The sequence below is a fragment of the Mirounga angustirostris genome, unplaced genomic scaffold (genome assembly GCF_029215605.1).
Source record: "Mirounga angustirostris isolate CCGP_5_RB_7025 unplaced genomic scaffold, mMirAng1.0.hap1 SCAF_1, whole genome shotgun sequence".
Lineage (NCBI taxonomy): Eukaryota > Metazoa > Chordata > Mammalia > Carnivora > Phocidae > Mirounga > Mirounga angustirostris.
Genome location: NW_026991709.1, coordinates 105047081 through 105071016, shown reverse-complemented (window position 1 = coordinate 105071016; position 23936 = coordinate 105047081). Strand labels below are relative to the sequence as shown.

At 36.5% G+C, this 23936-nt stretch overlaps 1 protein-coding gene across 1 annotated transcript in view; it reads right to left on the bottom strand.

Moving 5' to 3' along the window:
* Window positions 1-23936, bottom strand: part of VEPH1 (ventricular zone expressed PH domain containing 1) — a 224363-nt gene that overhangs the window by 47090 nt on the left and 153337 nt on the right. Inside the window, exons 10-11 of the mRNA XM_045903484.3 lie at window positions 3699-3838; window positions 723-857 (exon numbers count right to left, since the gene is read on the bottom strand). Of these exons, the coding sequence (XP_045759440.2) occupies window positions 723-857; window positions 3699-3838 (275 nt within the window). The remainder of the gene's footprint in view (window positions 1-722; window positions 858-3698; window positions 3839-23936) is intronic.

Here is a 23936-nt window from a genome sequence, read left to right as displayed (position 1 = left end):
ACTCCATAGTAGTATTGCCTCGGCATCCATTTTGTTTGGCCAAGTGGGCTGCAGAGGCCTTAAACTGACACTAATCCCCTCGTGCACACTCATGCCTTAGATGGCACCCTGCAGCGTCACAAGCATGATATGACACCTCTAATACCTTTTGTGATCAACAGTTTCCTCTCTTTCTGAGGTCCTTCTGGTGTGCCCTTTAGATAGATTCTGGCAAGGCTTACAGAAAACTGCTCTTTTTGGTTTGAATTGACCGATCTGGCCTTAGCCTGGGAACTTCCCAAAGCCCTCCACCCCCAGCTGCAATAAAGGCGTGTGTCCCAGGTCCTGCCTCTCTCTCTGCCTGCACCTTGCTTTGACCTCCCCCTGTAGCCCCTAGAGGTGTGCTATGTACTTCCTCCAGGACCTGTGAGTAATAAATTTCTCTATTTCAATTTCTCTTGTGGTGTTTTGTTGAACCGGGACTCACCATCTGGCACCCTGTGTTCCATTTAACAAATATTAATTTAATAGTCATAACAAGCAATAATCCTATCTACCAATATTACTCTGTCTTTTCAATGATTACCACATGAAAATCATTAATTAATCAATGTTTTTTGATAATGATGAAAGGAGGTAAAGGAAGGAAGAAAAAAACTGAACTGTTAAGAAAAAGGCAAACTGTTTCAAGATAATCTTGAATATTGGTTTAAAATAACATCCCCAAGGAAAGAAACACTTACCTTCTGCTGTGGAAATGTGGACTCCATCATGGCTGTTTCAAAGCTGTGAGCACCCTCTGCCTGGGTCTTATCCCACAGAGCTCTGAGAAATTGCACAGAATGACTTTGTATGGATAGGGGCTCAGGAAACAGGCTCTGAAAGGGCAATAATGAGAAAACCATAACATTATCTCTTGTCCTAACAATATTGTTTGATCAACTACAAGGTACTATTTGGGTTGAAATTCAACCAGGTTTAAATTTAAATAAAACAACAAAGAAATCTATCTTGAAGATCAAACATATGATATACTTCAGGCTTCTCATTTTTTTAATAGAAAAGTAAAATTATGGAATAGGATTTCAAGCCAGTTGATATTGATCTCTAAATATGCCTAAGCTTTGTAATGTAATGTTTACCTCGATCATTTCCCAAGCATGGTACTTAATTGGAAAGTGGTTAATATAAATATTCATATTTATTTGTTCAGAGATCTGAGAATTATGGTATATAATTAAAACTAGAGTATAAATATCAAGTCTGTTTATGCAGAGTAGATGATGAAGGCTAGAAATTAAATAACTAAGAGTACACTATTCAACAACTGAAATATTAACAGTGTGAACGGATGGTGGGGAAACAAAAACACTTTTAATCCTAAAATGTATAAGAGGTGACTATTCCCAGAGCTAATACTCTAGTTTTGGATAAAAAGATTATTCATGTAAAGAAAATCACATTTACATGTATTTCATTCAAGAAGATTTAAATTGTGTTTGTATATTTACTAATCCATAATGGGTTTAATAGTCATTTAAACATTGTGACATGATATCTATAAAGTGAGAAGTATTTTAATTCAAGGGAACAATTTTATAAAAACATAGACCATAATATAGGGCATCAAATATTATTTACATACATATAATACCATACATATTATCCTTTATGTGTGAGGTACGATAAAATAATAATATTGGCTTACAAAATTTTATTTTTTTGTGTCAATGACTGTCCAAGCATTAGTTTATGAGAATTTAGGTGGTCTGTGTGTATAAAGTAACTATTTAGTAAATGAAAACTAATAACATTTTTCCAGAAAAATCTAGTTATTATCATTATCAAGATAAACTGTTTCTTATGCTGAGTGGGGAAACGTGGAGGATCTTATACCCCAAGTAAGTGGTCCACAGATTAAAAAGACTAAAAGTCAGGAACAGATAGATTGATTATACCACCCATAATGTGGACATATCTGGGAATTTCTTGATTATTATCAGAAACTTATACAGCATATGATTTTTCACTTAAAGAAGAACAGGACCGGATTTAACTAATCACCATTCCAAAGAGGACCAGTTAGACTGGAATCTGTGAATTTGAGAATTCCATGAATGTGTTGACAGTTAACTTTGTGTTCTTTGAATTCCATGAATGTGTTAACTTTGCTTTCTTAAAGCAAAGAGTCTGACCCAGCATACAAGGCTAGTACTGGGTTTGTAATGATCAAGTCAAAGATTTGATTTTTCTTGACCCCAAAGTCAGGATTCACCCAGACTACACAATATCAAGGGTGTAGAAAAAGAAAGGAAACATAGTAAAATGAACAAAGAAGAAAAGCATCATAAACAGATGCTTTCGGGTGATTTTGCTTAAAGAGAAAAACAAAGAATCAGACTAAGTCAATAAAATATGACTGAAGGGACAAAAATAAATCAAGTTTTTTGGTTTATTTTCAGAAAACTGACAAGTAAAGAACAAAGCCAATGAGGAAACCAAATACAAACTCACTGATGGAAACTATTTGAAAAACAAGTAAAGTAGAAGAAAAATAAGGTCATTTCAAGAAAAGGAAAAAAAAAATCAATGCTGGTTTTTATACTCACAATTTGATTCACATCAAAATGTGAGTTGTTCTTTATGAGATATCAGTAAGTGTTCTTAAAAAGACTTCCTATAGGAAAAGATGGTTTTCCTAAGGTACATCTAAGCAGTCTCTTTTCTTAATTACTATAGCTCCATTTTATGATTATGATCTATTCAGCATTAAAATGCATCTTTTCTTAATAAGCTTACCTTTTCTTTATAAAGAATGTAATTGTCTGGTTGGTAGGGGCTCTTATAGAAATATTTCATTAATAGAAACAAACTATACTATCACTTGGCCTAATTTTTACCTATTTTATAACATTCATTTTATAACATTCATAATCTGTTTTTTCTGCGTCAGCCCTCTCTGCTTCTTTCTGAAACCCCCCATTTCATTTTTTAACACATGTGCTACTAGGAAAAGACAACTGAATGAGGGGGCAGGTGGTCTGTATTCTTCCTTTAATTTACTTATCTGTAAAAATGATGTCTGATATTCCTCCTATTACTAACATTTTATAATCTATATTCAACTTTTATATGAAAGTTTAATGCATTCAAGATAAGTATTTCCAAATATTCAAGACTCCCTGCTGATGTTAAAATCTTTGCATCAAGTTGTTCATTAAGTTGAAAGTTCCTCTTTATGTAACTTTACCTATATACATAAATTCTATGGGAAAAAATGGCATTCCAGTATTTTAATGATGTCAAAAAGGATATGTTGACACTAAAATTAATTGGAGATTGGAAGGCTGTAGAGAAATAAAGACAAGCCCTACATAAGGAAAGCTATTCCTCCAAATAAGCTGTTTTTGTTGTCATTTAACAAAAAAATATTTTCTTTTCTTTTTTTTTTTTTTAAGAGAAGAACATTCTCTTCTTTTTCTTTAAAGCTAAGGACATTCAAGATATTACTAAGTTTGGCCTCCTTAATACTAATCCAAGGTCTTTCCTAAAGAAACTACCCTAAAATATAGAAAACCCATGTTAAAAATTATTAGTGAAATGTGTATGCATTGCTGTTATTTACATATGAACTCTAATCAAAGAATTCAGTAAAAGTGATTATAAACTCATAACCCACCAACTCACTAAGGAGCCATGACAAACATGCATATACACACCTGCTGAAAGAGGAACATGATCTGGATCCACGGCTGAGGTTCTTGGCTGATGAGAATAAAACTGGATTTACTGTAGAGGCAGTAATGACCCTTCAGGGAGCAGGTAAAGAACAACTTTGCTACGCAACTTCTAACAGAATCTAGAAATGAATATACATAGCATTACACATAGATTTTTCCAGAGTTGTACTTTATACTTCAATATAGGAACACCTCTAGAAATACGTTCTTCAGTTTCAGTCTGCAAATGAATAACTCCAAATAACTGTGTATTTGGGAGTGGATCCATTTCATGGAATGTAGATTTAACTAAAGATTTCTTCAACAAGTTATATTCTTTCTATCAGTCTTTCCCTTGTTTTCATTAATAATGCATTAGGAATCTCCAAGGAACTCACCTGGAAGAAAGAAAACCTCTCATCAATAGAAAGGGAGATGCAGTGTTATTACTATCTGATTGGGCACTTTGAAATGATAATGTGGGAAGGATAAGCAAATGCATAGAGGAAACCCAGGCATCTTCTGGGCAGTGGATAGTGTGCCATGAACCAGTAACATTGTTCTCTTGGTTGTGCAGGGGCTACAAAGACAGCCTCCAGAATAACTCTGCCAGTGGTGTGACTTCCTATGAACTGGCCTGGTGTGGTTTGAAAAGTTTATCTTATATATTGAAGAGGTTCAAAGCAGGGAAACTTAATGAGATCATTGATAAGAAAGTGGGGGAGGGTGGTGGTGGCGGCATGGAGCAGAAGTGGCAAGAAGCCGTAAGTAGGAGGAGCCATTTAATTTTATGCCCTACAAGATGGGTGTTATTATTTCTATCTTAAAAATGAGGACGGGGCGCCTGGGTGGCTCAGTCGTTAAACATCTGCCTTCGGCTCAGGTCATGATCCCAGGGTCCTGGGATCGAGCCCCACATCAGGCCCCCTGCTCGGGGGGGAAGCCTCCTTCTCCCTCTCCCACTCCCCCTGCTTGTGTTCCCTCTCTCTCTGTGAAATAAATAAATAAAATCTTTTAAAAAAAATAAGGAAACTTACCGCATTAGGGGGTCAGCTTAGCGAACCACTATGAATGCCTTGTTCACCACCATGAATTTGCCATGTGGCATATACAAGAGATGCTCAAGAGAGCATCTGGACAAATGAATGATGCTCGGGGGTCTAGAAAAACTCCTCAAGTCTATCCAATCTGTGGCAGAGCCAGGATTTGAACTCAGCTGAGCTGATGCCACATTAAGATGCTTTAGGCTCTACCATACTGGGAATTTTTAGATCTGTCATATTGATAATGCATGGGGTATTTATTCTTTCAGAATTAAGCTGATATTTTAATAAAAAAAAGAATTATGCTGATACTTTAAATGAAATATTTTAAATATTAATAGATTTTAGTATGGACTACTTTTAAAAATGGAAATATGGGTTACAGTTTATTAATAAAGTTGAGGGTGACCCTAATAAGGTAGTCAGTCAGTCCCCATCTAAGAGAGTGCCCTGGGTTCCTTAGAGAATTGGGGAGGCCTATCTGTGCACTATAGGGACTCAGGTGTGAAGGAATAACAGGCTTTTCAGGAAGAGCTTAGAAAAATTAAGGAAGAGTGACCAATGACACATTAGAGGAGAATGCATTGAAAATAAAATAAAGACATTCATCAGTTTAGAAATATATACAGAAATCTTAACAATTAACAACTATCTGTGATTCTGAAACACCGGTATGGAAGAGGATGTTTTTGTGAAGTTAATTGTTTTGGGGAATTAAAAAAAATGGGGTTGAGCATTCAATATCCTTGTATAAAATCAGAAATCATTTCTGTATTCTGTGGGTGAATGGATTATGAGATGTAAAGAATGACTGAAAGTTCGGTGGAAAAGACCAGGAGGCCCTGCATTGAGAAAGATCTCAATGTATAGAATTGAGCACAATATTGGCTTAAAATTGCCCTATCAGAAATTACTTGAAATGGTAACTAAAAATCCTTTTTTGGTACAGATGTTCTGGAAAATTGGATTTAAATTAATCAATACTAGAGAAACAGGAAACCAAGTATTTCGTAATGACACACACACACAAAGGGTATTTGAAATAAACCTAGCTGTGATGTATACTCTGAGACAGCAGTATGTTTTGCTTTAATAGAAGGGTTCAAAAGAAAACAAGTTCTTTTCTAAGAAGCTATGCAGTAGCTTGACAGTCACAAGTTGGACTTCAGGCCTCTGCCATGAAAAAAGTTTTTGTCTTTTTCTTTTCCTTAAATATTCTCAGTACTCATTCATGTTTTCTTATGCAAATGAACATTGATTAGATTTATTTTACTCACCCCGAGTCTACCAGTTTTCTATACACGACCCACAGAGGTCCCAGATCACACAAAATGGGCAAAGCAGTAGAAAACAGAGGCCTTTAACTTAGAAGCATATATGCTAGCTATAAAAATAAACCAGTTCTGTGATATCTTCTGTTAATGCTTTCTATAACCTGATCTGTAGCAATATTTTTTCCTCATTTTTTTCAGAGCTTTCCTAACTTGGAAAATTTTCCTACAACATTAACATTTAATTGCTGATTTTTCTCTGCAATTCTCTTCCTCATGTTCACTCTGTGGTATTGAATGGTAGGCACGCATAAATGGTTGTTGGATGAATGAATGAATGTCAAACACTATGTGGAGAGCAAGAAGGGCCAGGATGTTGACCCTGCTCTTAAGAAGCTTACAGCCAAATGGGAGAGACATCTATAAACAAAACATAAATTGTTTTAAGTCCATGGGATAATGGAGGCACACACAATTCTGACTGCTCAGAGAAATGAGCAGCTATTTTTTTTTTAAGATTTTATTTATTTATTTGAGAGAGAGAATGAGAGAGAGAGAGAGAGCACATGAGAGGGGGGAGGGTCAGAGGGAGAAGCAAACTCCCTGCTGAGCAGGGAGCCCGATGTGGGACTTGATCCCGGGACTCCAGGATCATGACCTGAGCTGAAGGCAGTCGCTCAACCAACTGAGCCACCCAGGCACCCAAGCAGCTATTTTAATTGGGAAACAAGGAAAATCTTTATGGAGGAGGAAATATTTGAGGTCACTTTGAAAGATAACCACAATCTTGAACTTAGAAAATGTTGGGAGGAGAAAAGCATTTTAAGTGTATGGAATATCCAGAAAAAAACATATAAGGCATGAAGTTTAAGGTAATTCCAGGTGGTAAGGTAAGTGTATCTGGGTCATTATGATATTTTTTGCTTATACAATTGATGTCCAAAGGGTTATTTATTTTTATAGAGTAAATGTTGAAGGTCATGCTTTGCTAAATATAGAGTGCTTTGCCTATTCCACCAAGTCTGATTATTTCTTTCTTTTGGTAGATTACAGTCTATCTTTGTAAAAATCAAAGGATTTGTTGTGGTCTTTATAAACACTGAAGTTAACATGAACATCAATAATTGTATAATATAATTATATTATAAGTTGAAATATCCAAAATATATACATCACACACATGGGTAGATTTAAAGGTGTGATACAAAATACAGGAATAGGTTGCAGTTCAAGATGGCAACATAAGAAGACCCTGAACTCACTGATAAGCAATAGGCTTGATAAAGAATTTAAAGTAATGATCTCAAAAATACTCACTGGGCCAGAGAAAAGAATGGGAGAACTCAAGTGAGACCTTCAATGAAGAGATAGAAAATATCAAAAAGAACCAATCAGAATTGACGAATACAATAACTGAAACAAAAAACACACTAGAGGGAATCAACAGTAGATTAGAAGATGCAGAAGAATGTATCAGCAATCTGGAAGACAGGGGAATAGCACATAAGCTGAACAGCAAAAAGAGAAAAGAAGTTTTAGAAATGAGGATTAAGGGATCTCTTAGACAATGTCAAGCCAACAAACATTCCTATTGTAGGGGGTCCCTGAAGAAGAACTGAGAGAGAGGTGTAGGAAACTTATGTCAAGAAATAATAACTGAGGCGAAAAGATGGCAGAAAAGTAGGGTAACCTATTCCAACCGGTCCCCGGAATTGAGCTGGATATCTACCAGACCACTCTGAACACCCACAAAATCAGCCTGAGATGTAAGAAGATAGATCTGGATCTCTACAAACAGAATATCGCAGGTGGTTGGTTTTGAGGTATGAAGCAGGGATCCGTGATTCTGAGGGCAGATATTGGAGGATAAACGGCAGGGGGAGGGAACTGTGGTAATCCTGCACCACCAGTGAATGACAGCCTCCCGTGCTGGGGACGGGGCATGGACTCACAGACTCGTAGCGACAGGGAAAGGACTTTAGCCCCTGGACTGAAACCCGGAGTGGTGGGGCTGTGCTTGTGAACTGGGGATGGCTGGCGGTTTTAGAAGCACAAAGGGCAGAGACGTGCCCCTGTGCCTGGACCTGGAGGTGAGGACTGGGAGCCCTGCTGAAGGGCCCATGACCCAGGATGCTGTGGTTTATAGACAGAAATGGAGATAGTGTGGCCCGGAAAGCTCACTGAAGAACAGACTGTGAGCTCTCTGCTCTGAGGCAGAGGGTTGGAAATGATCTCTTCTGCTCTGACTCTCCGAAGAGATGTGGAAATCTGCCAGGGAAAGCCACCAGAGAACAAAAGCCCCCAAAATCGGTTTTCACTGAGCCCATCTCCCCCGACAGGAGGCAGGGCAACTCTGCCCAAACAAGGTTGCCTGAGTAACAGTGCGGCAGGCCCCTCCCCCAGAAGACAGGCTGGGAGAACAAGAGGCCAGGAACCCTAAGGTCCCTATAAAACAGGTGCATCTTGCTTGCGTTGTGGTCAATAATTTGGATTCTTACATTCCCGCAACCACCCATCAACAGAGTGACTAGGAGGAGGAACCCCCAAAATAGGAAAGACTCAGAGACTGTGACTTCTGCCACAGATTTACAAATGGATACAGATATAACCAAGAAGTCAGAGATGAAATTCAGGGTAGCAATTGTGAAGACAATAGCTAGAATGGAGAACTCAATTAACGACAACATGAAGTCTTTAAGGGCAGAAATGAAAGTTGAATTGGCAGAATTTAAAAATGCTATCAATGAGATCCAATCTAATCTAGATAATCTAACAGCTGGGCTAAGCGAGGCAGAAGAATGAATTAGTGATCTAGAAGGCAAATTAATAGACAAGAAGGAAAAAGTGGAGGCCAGGGAAAAACAACTCAAAATCCATGAAAATAGAATCAGAGAAATAAGTGACACCATGAAATGATCCCATCTCAGGATAATTAGGATCCCTGAGGGGTTGGTGAGAGAGAGAGGACTAGAAGATATATTTGAGCAAATTGTAGCTGAGAACTTCCCTATCAGGGGAACTAAACAAACTTTCGTGTCCTAGAGGCAGAGAGGACCCCTCCCAAGATCAAGGAAAACAGGCCAACACCCCGGCATGTAATAGTAAAATGCACAAATCTTGGAACCAAGGAAACCATTGTAAGGGCAGTTAGGGGGAAGAGATTCCTTATGTACAGAGGGAGGAACATTAGAATAACATCAGACCTATCCACAGAGACCTGGCAAGCCAGAAAGGGCTGGCAAGACATATTCCAGGTACTAAATGAGGAAAACATGCAGCCAAGAATACTTTATCCAGCAAGGCCGTCATTTAGAATGGATGGAGAAAGGAAGAGCTTACAAGACCGGCAGAAACTGAAAGAATATGTGACCACTAAGCTGGCCCTGCAAGAAATAATAAGGGGGGTTCTATAAAAGGAGAAAGACCCCAAGAGTGATATAGAACAGAAATTTACAGAGACAATCTATAAAAACAAGGTATTCACAGGCAACATGATGACAATAAATTCGTATCTTTCAATAATCACTCTCAACGTGAACAGCCTAAATGCTCCCATAAAACGGCACAGGGTTGCAGATTGGATAAAAACACAGAACCCATCCATATGCTGTCTAGAAGAGACCCGTTTTGAAACTAAAGATACATCCAGACTGAAAGTGAAGGGAGGGAGATCCATCTTCCATGCCAGCGGACCTCAAAAGAAAGCTGGGGTAGCAATTCTTATATCAGACAAATTAGATTTTAAGCTAAAGACTGTAGTTAGAGACACAGAAGGACACTATATCATTCTTATAGGGTCTCTCCAACAAGAAGATCTAACAATTGTAAATATCTACGCCCCCAACATGGGAGAAGCCATGTACATTAGCCAACTGTTAACCAAAATGAAGAGTCATATTGATAACAATACGTTAATTGTAGGAGACCTCAATACTCCACTCTCAGCAATAGACAGTTCATCTAAGCAGAAAATCAACAAAGAAACAAGAGCTTTGAATGACACACTGGACCAGATGGACCTCACAGATAATATACAGAATATTCCACCCTAAAACAACAGGATACTCATTCTTCTCGAGCACACATGGAACTTTCTCCAGAATAGACCACATACTGAGTCACAAATCAGGTCTCAACCAATACCAAAAGATTGAGATTATTCCCTGAATATTCTCAGACCATAATGCTCTAAAACTGGAACTCAATCACAAGAAAAAATTTGGCAGAAATTCAAACACTTGGAAGCTAAAGACCACTCTGCTCAAGAATGTTTGGGTCAACCAGAAAATCAAAGAACTTAAATAATTCATGGAAACCAATGAAAATGAAAACACATCGGTCCAAAACCTATGGGATACTGCAAAGGCGGTCCTCAGGGGGAAATACATAGCCATCCAAGCCTCACTCAAAAAAATAGAAAAATCCCGAATTCACCAACTAACTTTACACCTTAAAGAACTAGAGAAAAAGCAACAAATGATGCCTAAGCCATGCATTAGAAGAGAAATAATTAAGATCAGAGCAGAGATCAATGAATTAGAAACCAGAAACACAGTAGATTGGATCAACGAAACTAGAAGCTGGCTCTTTGAAAGAATTAATAAGATTGATAAACCACTGGCCAGACTTATCCAAAAGAAAAGAGAAAGGACTCAAATTAATAAAATTATGAATGAAAGGGGAGAGATCACGACTAACACCAAGGAAATAGAAACAAGTATTAGAAATTATTATCAACAACTATATGCCAATAAATTGAGCAATGTGGAAGAAATGGATGCCTTCCTGGAAACCTATAAACTCCCAAGACTGAAACAGGAAGAAACTGACAACCTGAATAGGCCAATAACCAGTAACGAGATTGAAGCAGTGATCAAAAACCTCCAAAAAACAAGAGTCCAGGGCCTGGTGGATTCCCTGGGGAATTCTACCAAACATTCAAAGAAGAAATAATACCTATCCTCCTGAAGCTGTTTCAAAAAATAGAAACAGAAGGAAAGCTTCCAGACTCATTCTATGAGGCCAGTGTTATCTTAATTGCCAAACCAAAGACCCCATCAAAAAGGAGAATTTCAGACCGATATTCCTGATGAATATGGATTCCAAAATTCTCAAAATCCTAGCTAATAGGATTCAACAATACATTAAAAGGATCATCCACCACGACCAAGTGGGATTTATCCCCAGGATGCAAGGGTAGTTCAACATTCGCAAATCAATCAATATGATAGAACACATTAATAAGAGGAGAGAGAAGAACCATACGGTCCTCTCAATTGATGCAGAAAAAGCATTTGACAAAATACAGTATCCTTTCCTGATTAAAACTCTTCAGAGTGTAGGGATACAGGGAACACTTCTCAAGTTCCTAAAATCCATCTATGAAAAACCCACAGTGAATATCATCCTCAATGGGGAAAAGCTGAGAGCCTTTCCCTTAAGATCAGGAACACGACAAGGATGCCCCCTCTTGCCACTATTGTTCAACATAGTACTAGAAGTCCTAGCAAGAGCAATCAGACAACAAAAAGAAATAAAAGGTATTCAAATTGGCAAAGAAGAAGTCAAACTCTCTTTTCACAGATGACATGATACTTTATGTAGAAAATCCAAAATACTCCACCCCCAAATTACTAGAACCCATACAGGAATCCAGTAATGTGGCAGGATACAAAATCAATGCACAGAAATCAGTTGCTTTCTTATACACTAACAATGCAACTGTAGGAAGAGAAATTAGAGAAATGATTCCATTTACAATAGCACCAAAAACCATAAGATACCTCGGAATAAACCTAACCAAAGAGGTAAAGGATCTATACTCTAGGAACTACAGAACACTCATGAAAGAAATTGAAGAAGACACAAAAAGATGGAAAAATATTCCATGCTCAATGGATTGGAAGAATAAACATTGTTAAAATGTCTATGCTACCCAGAGCAATCTATACCTTCAACACCATCCCGATCAAAATTCCAATGACATTTTTCAAAGTGCTGGAACAAGAAATCCTAAAATTTGTATGGAATCGGAAAAGACCCCGAATCACCCAGGAAATTTTGAAAAAGAAAAACAAAGCTGGGGGCATCACGTTGCCCAATTTCAAGCTATATTACAAAGCAGTGATCACCAGGATGGCATGGTACTGACACAAAAATAGACACATAGACCAATGGAACAGAATAGAGAGACCAGATATGGACCCTCAACTCTATGGTCAAATAATCTTCAACAAAGCAGGCAAAAATATGCAATGGAAAAAAGACAGTCTCTTCAATAAATGGTGCTGGAAAAATTGGACAGCTATCTACAGAAGAATGAAACTTGACCATTCTCTAACACCATAGACAAAGATAAACTCAAAATGGATGAAAGACCTCAATGTGAGACAGGAATCCATTAAAATCCTAGAGGAGAACATAGGCAGTAACCTCTTCAACATTGCACAGCAACTTCTTTCAAGATACATCTCCAAAGGCTAGTGAAACAAAAGCAAAAATGAACTTTTGGGACTTCATCAAGATAAAAAGCTTCTGCACAGCAAAGGAAACAGTCAACAAAACAAAGAGGCAACCCACAGAATGGGAGAAGATATTTGCAAATGACACTACAGATAAAGGGCTGGTATCCAAGATCTATAAAGAACTTCTCAAACTCAACACCCAAAAAACAAATAATCAAGTCAAAAAATGGACAGAAGACATGAACAGACACTTCTCCAAAGAAGACATACAAATGGCTAACAGACACATGAAAAAATGTTCATCATCATTAGCCATCAGGGAAATTCAAATCAAAACCACACTGAGATACCACCTTATACCAGTAAGAATGGCAAAAATTGACAAGGGAAGAAACAACAAATGTTGGAGAGGTTGTGGAGAAAGGGGAACCCTCTTACACTGTTGGTGGAAATGCAAGTTGGTACAGCCACTTTGGAAAACAGTGTGGAAGTTCCTCAAAAATTTAAAAATAGAGCTACCCTATGACCCAGCAATTGCACTACTGGGTATTTACCCCAAAGACACAGATGTAGTGAAAAGAAGGGCCATATGCACCCCAACGTTCATAGCAGCAATGTCCGCAATAGCCAAACTGTGAAAAGAGCCGAGATGCCCTGCGACAGATGAATGGATAAAGAAGATGTGGTCCATATATACAATGGAATATTACTCAGCCATCAGAAAGGATGAATACCCAACTTTTACATCAACATGGATGGGACTGGAGGAGATTATGCTAAGTGAAATAAGTCAAGCAGAGAAAGTCAATTATCATATGGTTTCACTTATTTGTGGAACATAAGGAACAGCATGGAGGACATTAGAAGAAGGAATGAAAAATGAAGGGGGGGAAATCAGAGGGATAGATGAACCATGAGAGTCTATGGACTCTGAGAAACAAACTGAGGGTTTTAGAGGGGAGGGGGAGGGGGGGATGAGTTAGCCCAGTGATGGGTATTAAGGAGGGCATGTACTGCATGGAACACTGGGTGTTATATGAAAACAATGAATCATGGATCACTACTCAAAAGCTAATGATATATGGTGACAAACATAACATAATTAAATTAAATTAAATTAAACTAAAAAAAAGAAATAATAACTGAAAACTTCCTTACTTAGAAAGGGAAATAGACATTTAAATCCAAGAAGCACAGAGAGTTCCAAACAAGAGGAACTCAAGGAAGTCTACACCATGGCACATAATAATTAAAATGTCAAAGGTTAAAGATAAAGAAGGAATCATAAAAGCAGTAAGAGAGAAACAAGAAATCAAAAATCATCTTATAGTTGATTTTTCAGCAGAAATTTTGCAAGCCAGAGGAGAGTGGCATGATATATTCAAAGTGCTGAAAATAAAAAAACCTACAACCAGGAATACTCTACATGGCAAGGTTAACATTCAGATTTGAAGGTGAGATAAAGAGTTTCCCAGACAAACAAAAGATAGAGGAATTTATTACCACTAAATCAGCCTTACAAGAAATGTTAAGGGGATTTCTTAATGGAAAAGAATTGGCCATAATTAGACATAATAAAAAGATGTAAAATATGACAGCATATATATAAAATGTGGAGAAGAGAGTAAAATAGGAAGAGAAGATAAAACAGAAAAAGAATTATTTTTTCTGTTTCCTTTTTTGTTTTCTTAAATGTGTTTGAACTTAAATGATCATTAAATGAATATGGACTGCTGTTTACTTAGAATGTTATATATGAACCTTATGGTAATCACAAACCCAAAACCTATGATAAATACACAAAAAATAAAGAGAAAGAAATGCAAATATAACACTATAGATATTCTGATCACAAAGAAAGAGAGGAAAATAAGGATATAGGAACAAAAAAAGAACTACAAAAACAACCAGAAGACAAAATTTTTATAAATGGCAATAAGTACATACCTATCAATAATTACTTAAATGTAAATGGCCTAAATGCTCCAATCAAAAGACATACAGTGGTGGAATTGATAAAAAGATAAATAAAAATAAGACCCACCTATATGCCATCTCCAAGAGACTAACCTCAGACCTAAAGATGCATACAAATCAAAAGTAAAGGGATGGAAAAACATTCAACATGCAGATGGAAGCAAATAATAATAATAAAAGCTGGGGTAGCAATACTTATATCATACAAAATATACTTTAAAACAAAGGCTGTAACAAGAGACAAGGGCATCAATCCCCCCCCAACAAAAGGATATAACAATTATAAATATCTACACACCCAACACTGCAGCACCTAGATATATAAAACAAATATTAACAGACATAAAGAGAGAAACTGATGGTAATACAATAACAGTAGGAGACTTTAACGATCCACTTATATCAATGAATAGATCATCCACAGAGAAAACCCATAAGGAAACAATGTCTTTGAATGGCACATTGGACCAGATGGACATAACAGATACCTAGATAGAACATTCCATCCAAAAACAACAGAATACACACTCTTTTCAAGTTCACATGGAACATTCTTCAATAGATCACATATTAGGCCATAAACAAGCCTCATAAATTGAAGAAGATTGAAATCATACCATGTATCTTTCCTGATCACAATAGTATGAAACTAGAAACAAATCACAATAACAAAACTGGGAAAAACCTAAACATGTGGAGACTAAACAACATGATAGTAAACTGATGAGTCAATGAGGCAATCAAAGAAGAAATCGAAAAATGCGTGGAGACAAATGAAAATGAAAACACAAGGATCCAAAATCTCTGGGACACAGCAAAAGCAGTTCTAAGAGGAAAGTATATAGCAACAGAGACCTACCTCAAGAAACAAGAAAAAACTCAAATAAACAATCAACCTTATGCCTATGGGAACTAGAAAAAGAAGAACAAACGAAGCCCAAGGCTAGTAGAAGAAAGGAAATAATAAATGATGGAAGAGTGGAAATAAATGATATAGAGACTAAAAATATAGTAGAAAATGTCAACGAAACCAAGAACTGGTTCTTTGAAAATATAAACAAAATTGATAAACCCTTAAGCACGCTCATCAAGAAAAAAAGAGAAAGGACTCAAAGTCAGAAACGAAAGGGGAGAAGTAACAACAGACACCACAGAAATACAAAGGATTATAAGAGAATATTATGAAAAATTATATGCCAACAAACTAGACAACCTACAAATGGATAAATTTCTAGAAACATACAATCTTCCAAAACTGAAGCAGGAAGAAATAGAAGATCTCACAGACTGATTATAGGTAATGAAACTGAACTGGTAATTAAAAAAAAAAAAAAATTAAAGTCCAGGACCAAATGGATTCACAGCTGAATTCTACCAGATATCTAAAGAAGAGTTAATACCTATTGTCCTCAAAATATTCCAAAAAATAGAAGAGAAAGGAAAGCTTCCAATACATTCTATAAGTCCAGCATTAAGTACCCCAAAACCAAAACCAGACAAAGACACCACAAAAAAAGAAAACTACAGGCCAATATTCCTGATGAACATAAATGCAAAAATTCTCAACAAAATATTAGCAAACTGCATACAACAATACATTAAAAAGATTATTGACCACAATTAGGTGGGATTTATTCCTGGGATGCAAAGATGGTTCAATAGTCACAAACCAATCAATGTCATACACCACATCAACAAAAGAAAGGATAAGGGGCGCCTGGGTGGCTCAGTCAGTTAAGCATCTGGCTTCGGCTTGGGTTGTGATCCCAGGGTCCTGGGATCGAGCCCGTGGTTGGGCTCCCTGCTCAGCAGGGAAGTCTGCTTCTCCCTCTTCCTTTGCCCCTCCCCCAACCCGTGCACTCTCCCTCTCATAAATAAATAAATAAATAAATAAATAAATAAATAAATAAATAAATAAATAAATAAATAAAATCTTAAAAAACCAAGCAAAAAACAAAAGAAAACAAACCCCCAAAAGATCCAAAGGATAAAAATCATATGCTCATTTTAATAAATGTAGTAAAAGCATTTGACAACATTCAACATCCATTCATGATAAAAACTCTCAAAAAATGGGATTAGAGGAAACACACCTCAACATAACAAAGGCATATATAGAAAACCCACTGCTAACAACATCCTCGATGGTGAAAACTGAGAGCTTTCCCTTAAGGTCAGGGAACAAGACAAGGATGTCCACTCTCACCACTTTTATTCAACATATTACTAGAAGTCCTAGCCATAGCTATCAGACAAGAAAAAGAAATAAGAGGCATCCATATTGGTACAGAAGAAGTAAAACTTTCACTATTTGCAGATGACATATTATATAGAGAAAATCCTAATGATTCCACCAAAAATCTACTAGAAGTAATACATAAATTCAGTGAAGTGGCAGAATATAAAATTAATACATAGAAATCAGTAGCATTTCTATACACTAACAATGAAGTCACAGAAAGGAAAATTTAAAAAGTAACACCATTTATTAATTGTACCAAAAAGAATAAAATACCTAGGAATAAACTTAAGCAAAGAAGTAAAAGACCTGCACTCTGAAAACTATAAAATACTGATGAAAGAAATTGAAGATGACACAAACAAATGGAAAGATATTCCATGCTCATGAACCAATTTTGATACACTGTTATGAACTTAAGTCCATAGTTTATTCAGATTTCCTTAGTTTATTCTTAGTGTCCTTTTTCTGTTCCAAGATCCCATTCAAGATACTGTGTGACATTTATTCATTATGTATCTTCAGGCTCTTCTTGGCTGTGGCAAGTTCTCAGACTTTCCTTGTTTGTTTTTCAAGATTTTATTTATTTGACAGAGAGAGACACAGCGAGAAAGGGAACACAGCAGGGGGAGTGGGAGAGGGAGAAGCAGGCTTCCCGTGGAGCAGGGAGCCCAATGCAGGGCTCAATCCCAGGACTCTGGGATCATGATCTGAGCCGAAGGCAGACGCTTAACCGACTGAGCCAGCCAGGTGCCCCAGACTTCCCTTGTTTTTGATGACATCAACTGTTTTGAGGAATTCCTTTGGTATGTATGTTTTGGGATGTCCCTCAGATGGGGTTTGGTTGTTTTTCTCTTATGATTAGACTGAAATTTTGAGTTTTGGGGCAGAAGACCACAGAGGTAAACTGCTATTTTCATCATATCATATCAAGAGTATATTTGATCAGCATAACTTAATAACTACTGATGTTGACCTTGATCACCTGGGCTGAGGTAAGGTTTACCAGGTTTCTCTAAAGTTACTCTTTTGTTCCCCCCACTTTCCAATTTATACTCTTTCAAAGCAAGTCATTCTGTGTAGCACACACTTAAGGACTGTGGAGTCAGCTCCACCTCCTTGTGGGCAGAATAGCTACAGAAATTATATAGGATTCTGCAAATATCTGTGTCTTCCTCCTTCAGTTATTCATTCAAATGAATGAAATATATACTCATGGATATTTATATTTCAGTACTATTTTATTTATTTTCTTGCTCTAATTGTTTCAGCCTTGGCCATTGGCAACTCTTTCAGCTGGCTCCTGTGTCCAGTATCTTTAACAAGACCACATCATTGTGTGTGTATGGTTTTGTTTTGTTTTGTTTTTGAGCACTTCCTTACTTTCTGGCACTAAAAGACGCTTTAGGCTCATCATGATTGCTTTCTGCCCTGTTATAGAATCAACTGTTTCTCTAAGGAGCCCTTTTTATTGGAGAATAGTGTTAAAAACTAAGATCTGGGTACTAAGATATCTTTTGCTACTGGGGTGTCATTGCTCCTGGCCCTCTCAGCTGACAAAACAAGGAAATTATGTGTGTACACTAACCTGGGTATTTATACATGTCTATAAGTATTTCCATATATAGCCATCTGCATCTATGTTAAGGTAAACGTGGGTTCATGTCAATGACTTCAGTTCATTACCGTATGGGTCATTCTAGCCTCCTCTCCTTGCTTATCTGAAAATTCCCACTTCAACAGTGAGGTGCCTGGCTCTCACTCTGTTAGCGTTTTTATCTGTCTACTAGAAAAGGTAGAGTTCTCTCCCTCCCTTCCGTTCCTCCTTTCTGTCTTTCTTTCTATTTAGCATCTACTATAGTGCCTGGTATAGAGAGTCTTACCTCAAAACATAACAATGATAATTTATTACACTCTTTCTGTTCCTTCTGGAACAACAAAGATAAAATCAGTAGGATAACCCTATGAACATAATGAGAAATTATAACAGTAATAATACAATATTAACTTCTACATTGAAATTTTATTTCACTTTGAACAATCCACAATGTTATATCTAACATGAAAGATACATTTGTTAATGTGAACATTCTACCTTAGTTTAGCCACTTGTATTTTAGCTGTATTCCAGATGCCAGTATCTTATGATCTTGGTAAATAAATACTTCTTTATTTGATTCATGGTTGTAAAATGCTAAAAAAATATCTAAAAAGTATACCAATTAACATTTTAAAAAACATAAAATTAGAAATGGTCCTAAATGACATCCTGAAATTTCAGAAAGGAGTTATAATTTTATAGTAATATTTTAAAAGTCTAGTGGAAATTTTAAATCAAGCAAAACTATAATCAAAAATAAACATTAGATTTTAGTTTGCATGTGTGAGTATATGTGAATTACTTGAAATATTAGAGTAAGTCAATGTGTGAAATAACTAAATGAGTATTTACTCTTGTACCAATCTTTTGTTAGATGTTTTATATAATTCAATCAACCATTCAATCCTTATAATTATCTATGATTATCTCTTTTCACTTAAAGAGATTAAAGGGTTAGAGTCAAGTGACTTAATCAAGTAAGATGTGGAACTATGATTTGGACTTATTATAATGCCAAAACCATGCTTTGTTCATAAAGAGATACTACCTCCTTCAAAGTCACATTATCTATTAGACTTGAATCTGCCTCCACAGCTGAGCTATCTATAATTTTTGCAGGGACAGGACGAACAATCCAAAATAAATTTCCAGTATCTTTAACAAGACCACGTAAGTTGTCCAGCTCTAGAAATGTAACCTAAGGCTTTAATTTCCTTGCAATTACTATATAGTCAACTTAATTTTCTAACTTGGAAGTAGGACAAATCTTCATAAATCTAAAGAGCTGTGGCAAATCTATAAAGAGAAGTTCTTCACAGGCCTTTGTAAAATGGGAATAATTGGTCTCTTTTATCTTCAGATGTGTTAAGAATAAGCAAGAGAGGTTCTAAACCCATTGGAATAATTAAAATGACTATGCTTAGGGTTCCTTGAGGTGGACAAAACTGTGGAATCAGGTGAAAGAGGATTGTGGTGGTAACTTTAATGCCCCATGATCCTCTGCTAGCAGCTGACAAGTGCGACTTTTTTCTAAATATCTATATTGGATCTGAGAAACATGTCATTCTTCTTGGGAGACTAGATACTTATAACACATCACCCAGGGTGGTTCTTATATATAATCTATGCCATTATATACTTTTTATTTAGAGATAAGTGCCTTTTAAGAATAAATAGAGAATACAGTTTTGACTTCTTTTTTATATAGCTAGTAGAAATATCAAAGAGTTGGCTTTATTTTTTTGGAAAAAAAGAATAAGTTAGCCCTTGTTTTGAATTCTTTACTGAACTTCCACTTGGAAACTTCTCTCCCAGCTAAATAAGGATCAAATAAATGTATCTGGCTCATTTCCCAGGTATTTTAGTTGAGCCATTTGTCTCCATATCCAAACTATATTTCTAGAACGATTTGTAAAAACTCAGACACAAGAATATGTTTGCTGAAATTGCTAGACTGAAAGTATTCACACATTGAATATAACATATATATGCAACAAATTGAGAGAAGGCATTTTGAGGGACTTAGCATCAAGGGAGCTAATTTTCATTGACTCCTTACTTTGTACAAAGGTGTACATAACAAATCAAACCTTTATGAAGTAGATCTTGTTATCCCCATTTTAAGGAGAAGGAAATTTCAAGATCAAACTTCCAGGAAGCAACTGAGCTGAAATTTGAACCCAGGTTCCAAAGCCCTTCTCTTTCCACTATATTATTGAATGGTGCAGATAAAACAGAAGTAATAGAAGTACCTCAAAAAGGAAGTATGGTTCAATGGAAAGATCATTGGCCCAGAAGTCAGACCACCAGGGTCTTAGTGGGTAGCCTCCTATTATCTTTTCTCTCTGTCCTCTGGCTTCTTATCTGTAAAACGGGGGCCAACCAAAAGCTGATCCAGAAAGTACTTTTTAAATTTTACATTTTTATTTGCTTATTATCTTTCTCTCTCCTAGATTGTAAACTCTATGAAGGTAAAGCTTCTTTTATTGTGGTAAAATATATATAACATGAAATGGACCATTTTAACCATTTTTTAGCTATACAGTTCAATGGCAATAAGTACATTCATATTGTTGTACAATCATCACCACTATCCATCTCCAGAACTTTTCCATCTTCCCCAACTGACACTCCCCATTTCCCTTTCCCCCCAGGCCCTGGCAACCACCATTCTACTTTATGTCTTTATGGATTTGACTACTGTAGGTATCTCATGTAGAATCACACAATATTTATCCTTTTGTGTCTGGCTTATTTCATTTAGCATAATGTTTTCAAGGTTCATTTATGTTCTAGGTTATATCAGAATTTCATTCCTCTTCAAGGCTGAATAATTTTCATTGTATGTATATACCACATTTTGTTTATCCATTCATCCATTGATGGGCAATTGGATTGTTTCCACTTTTTGGCTATTGTGAATAGTGCTGCTATGAACATGGGTGTACAAATATCTCTTTTAGACCCTGATTTCAATTCTTTTGAGTACATACCCGGAAGTGGGATTGCAAGGTCACATGGTAATTCTCTGATTAATTTTTGGGGAACCACCATACTAGAATGTATGTTTTAGCTCTGAAATTCTATGATTCAGTGAAGGGCTACAGAAGTCTGTGATGACTTCCCAAATTAAGGTTGGATGTTTGCCCAGGGCTGTCAGGACTTGCTCTCAGTACTCAATGCAGGACAGATGGCAACAGGGTCTGTGAGAGATTTCCTCCTCCTACCTGATACTAGACAGACAGGAACCAATGATGCCATTTCTTCTATCTCCCATATAATTCTCCTCTGATGTATTTCAAAGACATGAAATTCAAAATACTAAATCAGAATTAATAAATAAAGCTGTCATTTCACTGTGTAAATATCCTAAATTAGAAAAAAAGTAGGAGGAAATGAAATTGGTAATTTGTCTCATGGGAGCTTTTCCAAAGCAGGTAAAATAAAGCATGTTTTTGAAGTCCACCATAAATTAAAATTTTGCAAAAAAATGTAGAACATGCTTATTACTTTAAATTACTTTTGCTTTTGGGGTGCCTGGGTGGCTCAGTCGGTTAAGGGTCTGACTTGATTTCAGTTCAGGTCATGAGCTCAGGGTTATGAACTCAGGGTTGGGAGACTGAGCCCCATGTGGGGCTCCGCACTCAGGGGGGATTCTGCTTGAGATTCTCTCATTCTCCCTCTGACCCTCCCCCTGCTTGTGCACTCCCTCACTCTCTCTCTAAAATAAATAAATAAAATCTTTAAAAAATAAAATAAAATAATTTTGCTTTTGTTTGAAAAAAATGGAAGAAGGCTTAACAACCTATATGGACCACTTATTAAACTTTAATTCCATATGATTTGTAAATACATATATTTATTTTAGACTAAAATTGTACTATCACTCCCAAATTAAAATTTACATGTTTTGAACAGGATAACCACTATTTTATAACTTTGATGTAGGAAATAGAAGAAAAGATATTCCAAGGTAATAATAAATTATATTATTATATATATTGGATGACATTATATGTCATCCAATATATATATATATTATTATATAAATAATTAAAAAATAGACTCTGAAAAACAAAGATGAATTTCTGAAATGACTTTGAAATGAGTAGACATTGCTTTAATAATAATTCTTTTAGAGTAGACATTGCTTTAATCATTGTGGTATTTCCAGGGCTCTGGAAATTCTGAGCAGCAGGTGCTCAGAAGCGTGAGTTGTTGAACTGATGTATGCTTAAGGAAAAATTATCAAATTTCTCAGTTGATGAAGAATCTAGGGCAGGAAAGTGATGGGAAAGGAGACTGTGTCTCATTTTCACTAAGTTCTACTTACAACATTATTGGTTGAGAAATACATAGTCTCTTCTCAGCAGCTGGCTGGCCACTGGCCATAACACATGCACATGTGTGTGACATCCCCACCCAGAGCCAAAGTACAAGGCTCATTTTCTTGCTCAAGGCAAAAATTCTAGCCAGTTGCCAAACAAGCATGACAGAACTTTTATTTGGAATCATCCAAAAAATGAAATAAAGTTATTTTGCAAGTGATTGCTTTATTAATACAAATAAAATTCAGAGAAGCAAAGGGAAATTTGATAAATGCACAATCAGAAATGTACAAACCATAGGTGTACAAAGTCCCATTCTTTGACCCTGGTTTTGGGGAAAAAAAGGCAAAATTATATATTCATATATGAACATATATATTGATATAAATGCATGGGAGAAAGATCTATAAGGCCATAGATCAATCATTGATAGTGATTATTCTGGGTTGAGAAGTGGGATTGGGCATAGGGAACATACACTTTTTATTCCATATGCTTCTATTATTGTAACTGTCTCCTCGTGGGTTTATATTCATGTGTACCTACATAATTTAAAAAGAAAAAGATCATACACAATGAAAAAGTAGATATTGATTAAATAAGGATTACCATGCAATGGAGCCAATATTTGTAGTTTTAAGAATATTTTTCTCTTATGCCTTCCTGAGTTCACAACCTTTGTCCTAATCCACATGAACCTCCACATACTTGTCAGTCAGATGGGTGTGAGAGTGGTTGTGGGGTAGACATTAGATAATGATAGGAGTACAAAGAGAAAGATCAAGGTAAAATCGAATTCTGTTGCCAAAATTGGATTATGTAGCATGACAATAGCCTTGCTAGCAAAACTTTTGTCTTGATGAAGGATATTCTAATTTATTTATCTCCCTTTAATCCATCAACCCCTGAGCCTGGAGGACTTGCATTATAGATTGGTGGTATGCAGCAAACGGCAGCTAGGTCAGTTTTATGGTTGGTAGGGAGAACATAACCTAGAAGTAAAAGAGAAGGCTTCTCAGTTCTGGTAGGGGAGATTGTGGAGAGAAGGAGAGAAAGTGTGAAGCCTTCAGATGCAGGTTCTGACTTCCCAATCTTTGGGCTTCAGCCTGGGGAAGAGGGAATATATTAGATAAGTTACGGTAGCACTTGGGGCAATGGTGACCTTTACCAAGGAGATCCATTCCCAGGTGGCACTCACCACCAATATAAGGCAGCCAACTTAGTTACAAGCACAGCTCATGGAGCTAAGCAAAGAAGGCCTGAGGTTTAGCTCTCATGGCAACCCTTGCCTCTGTTATTGAGTGGACAGGAGGAAG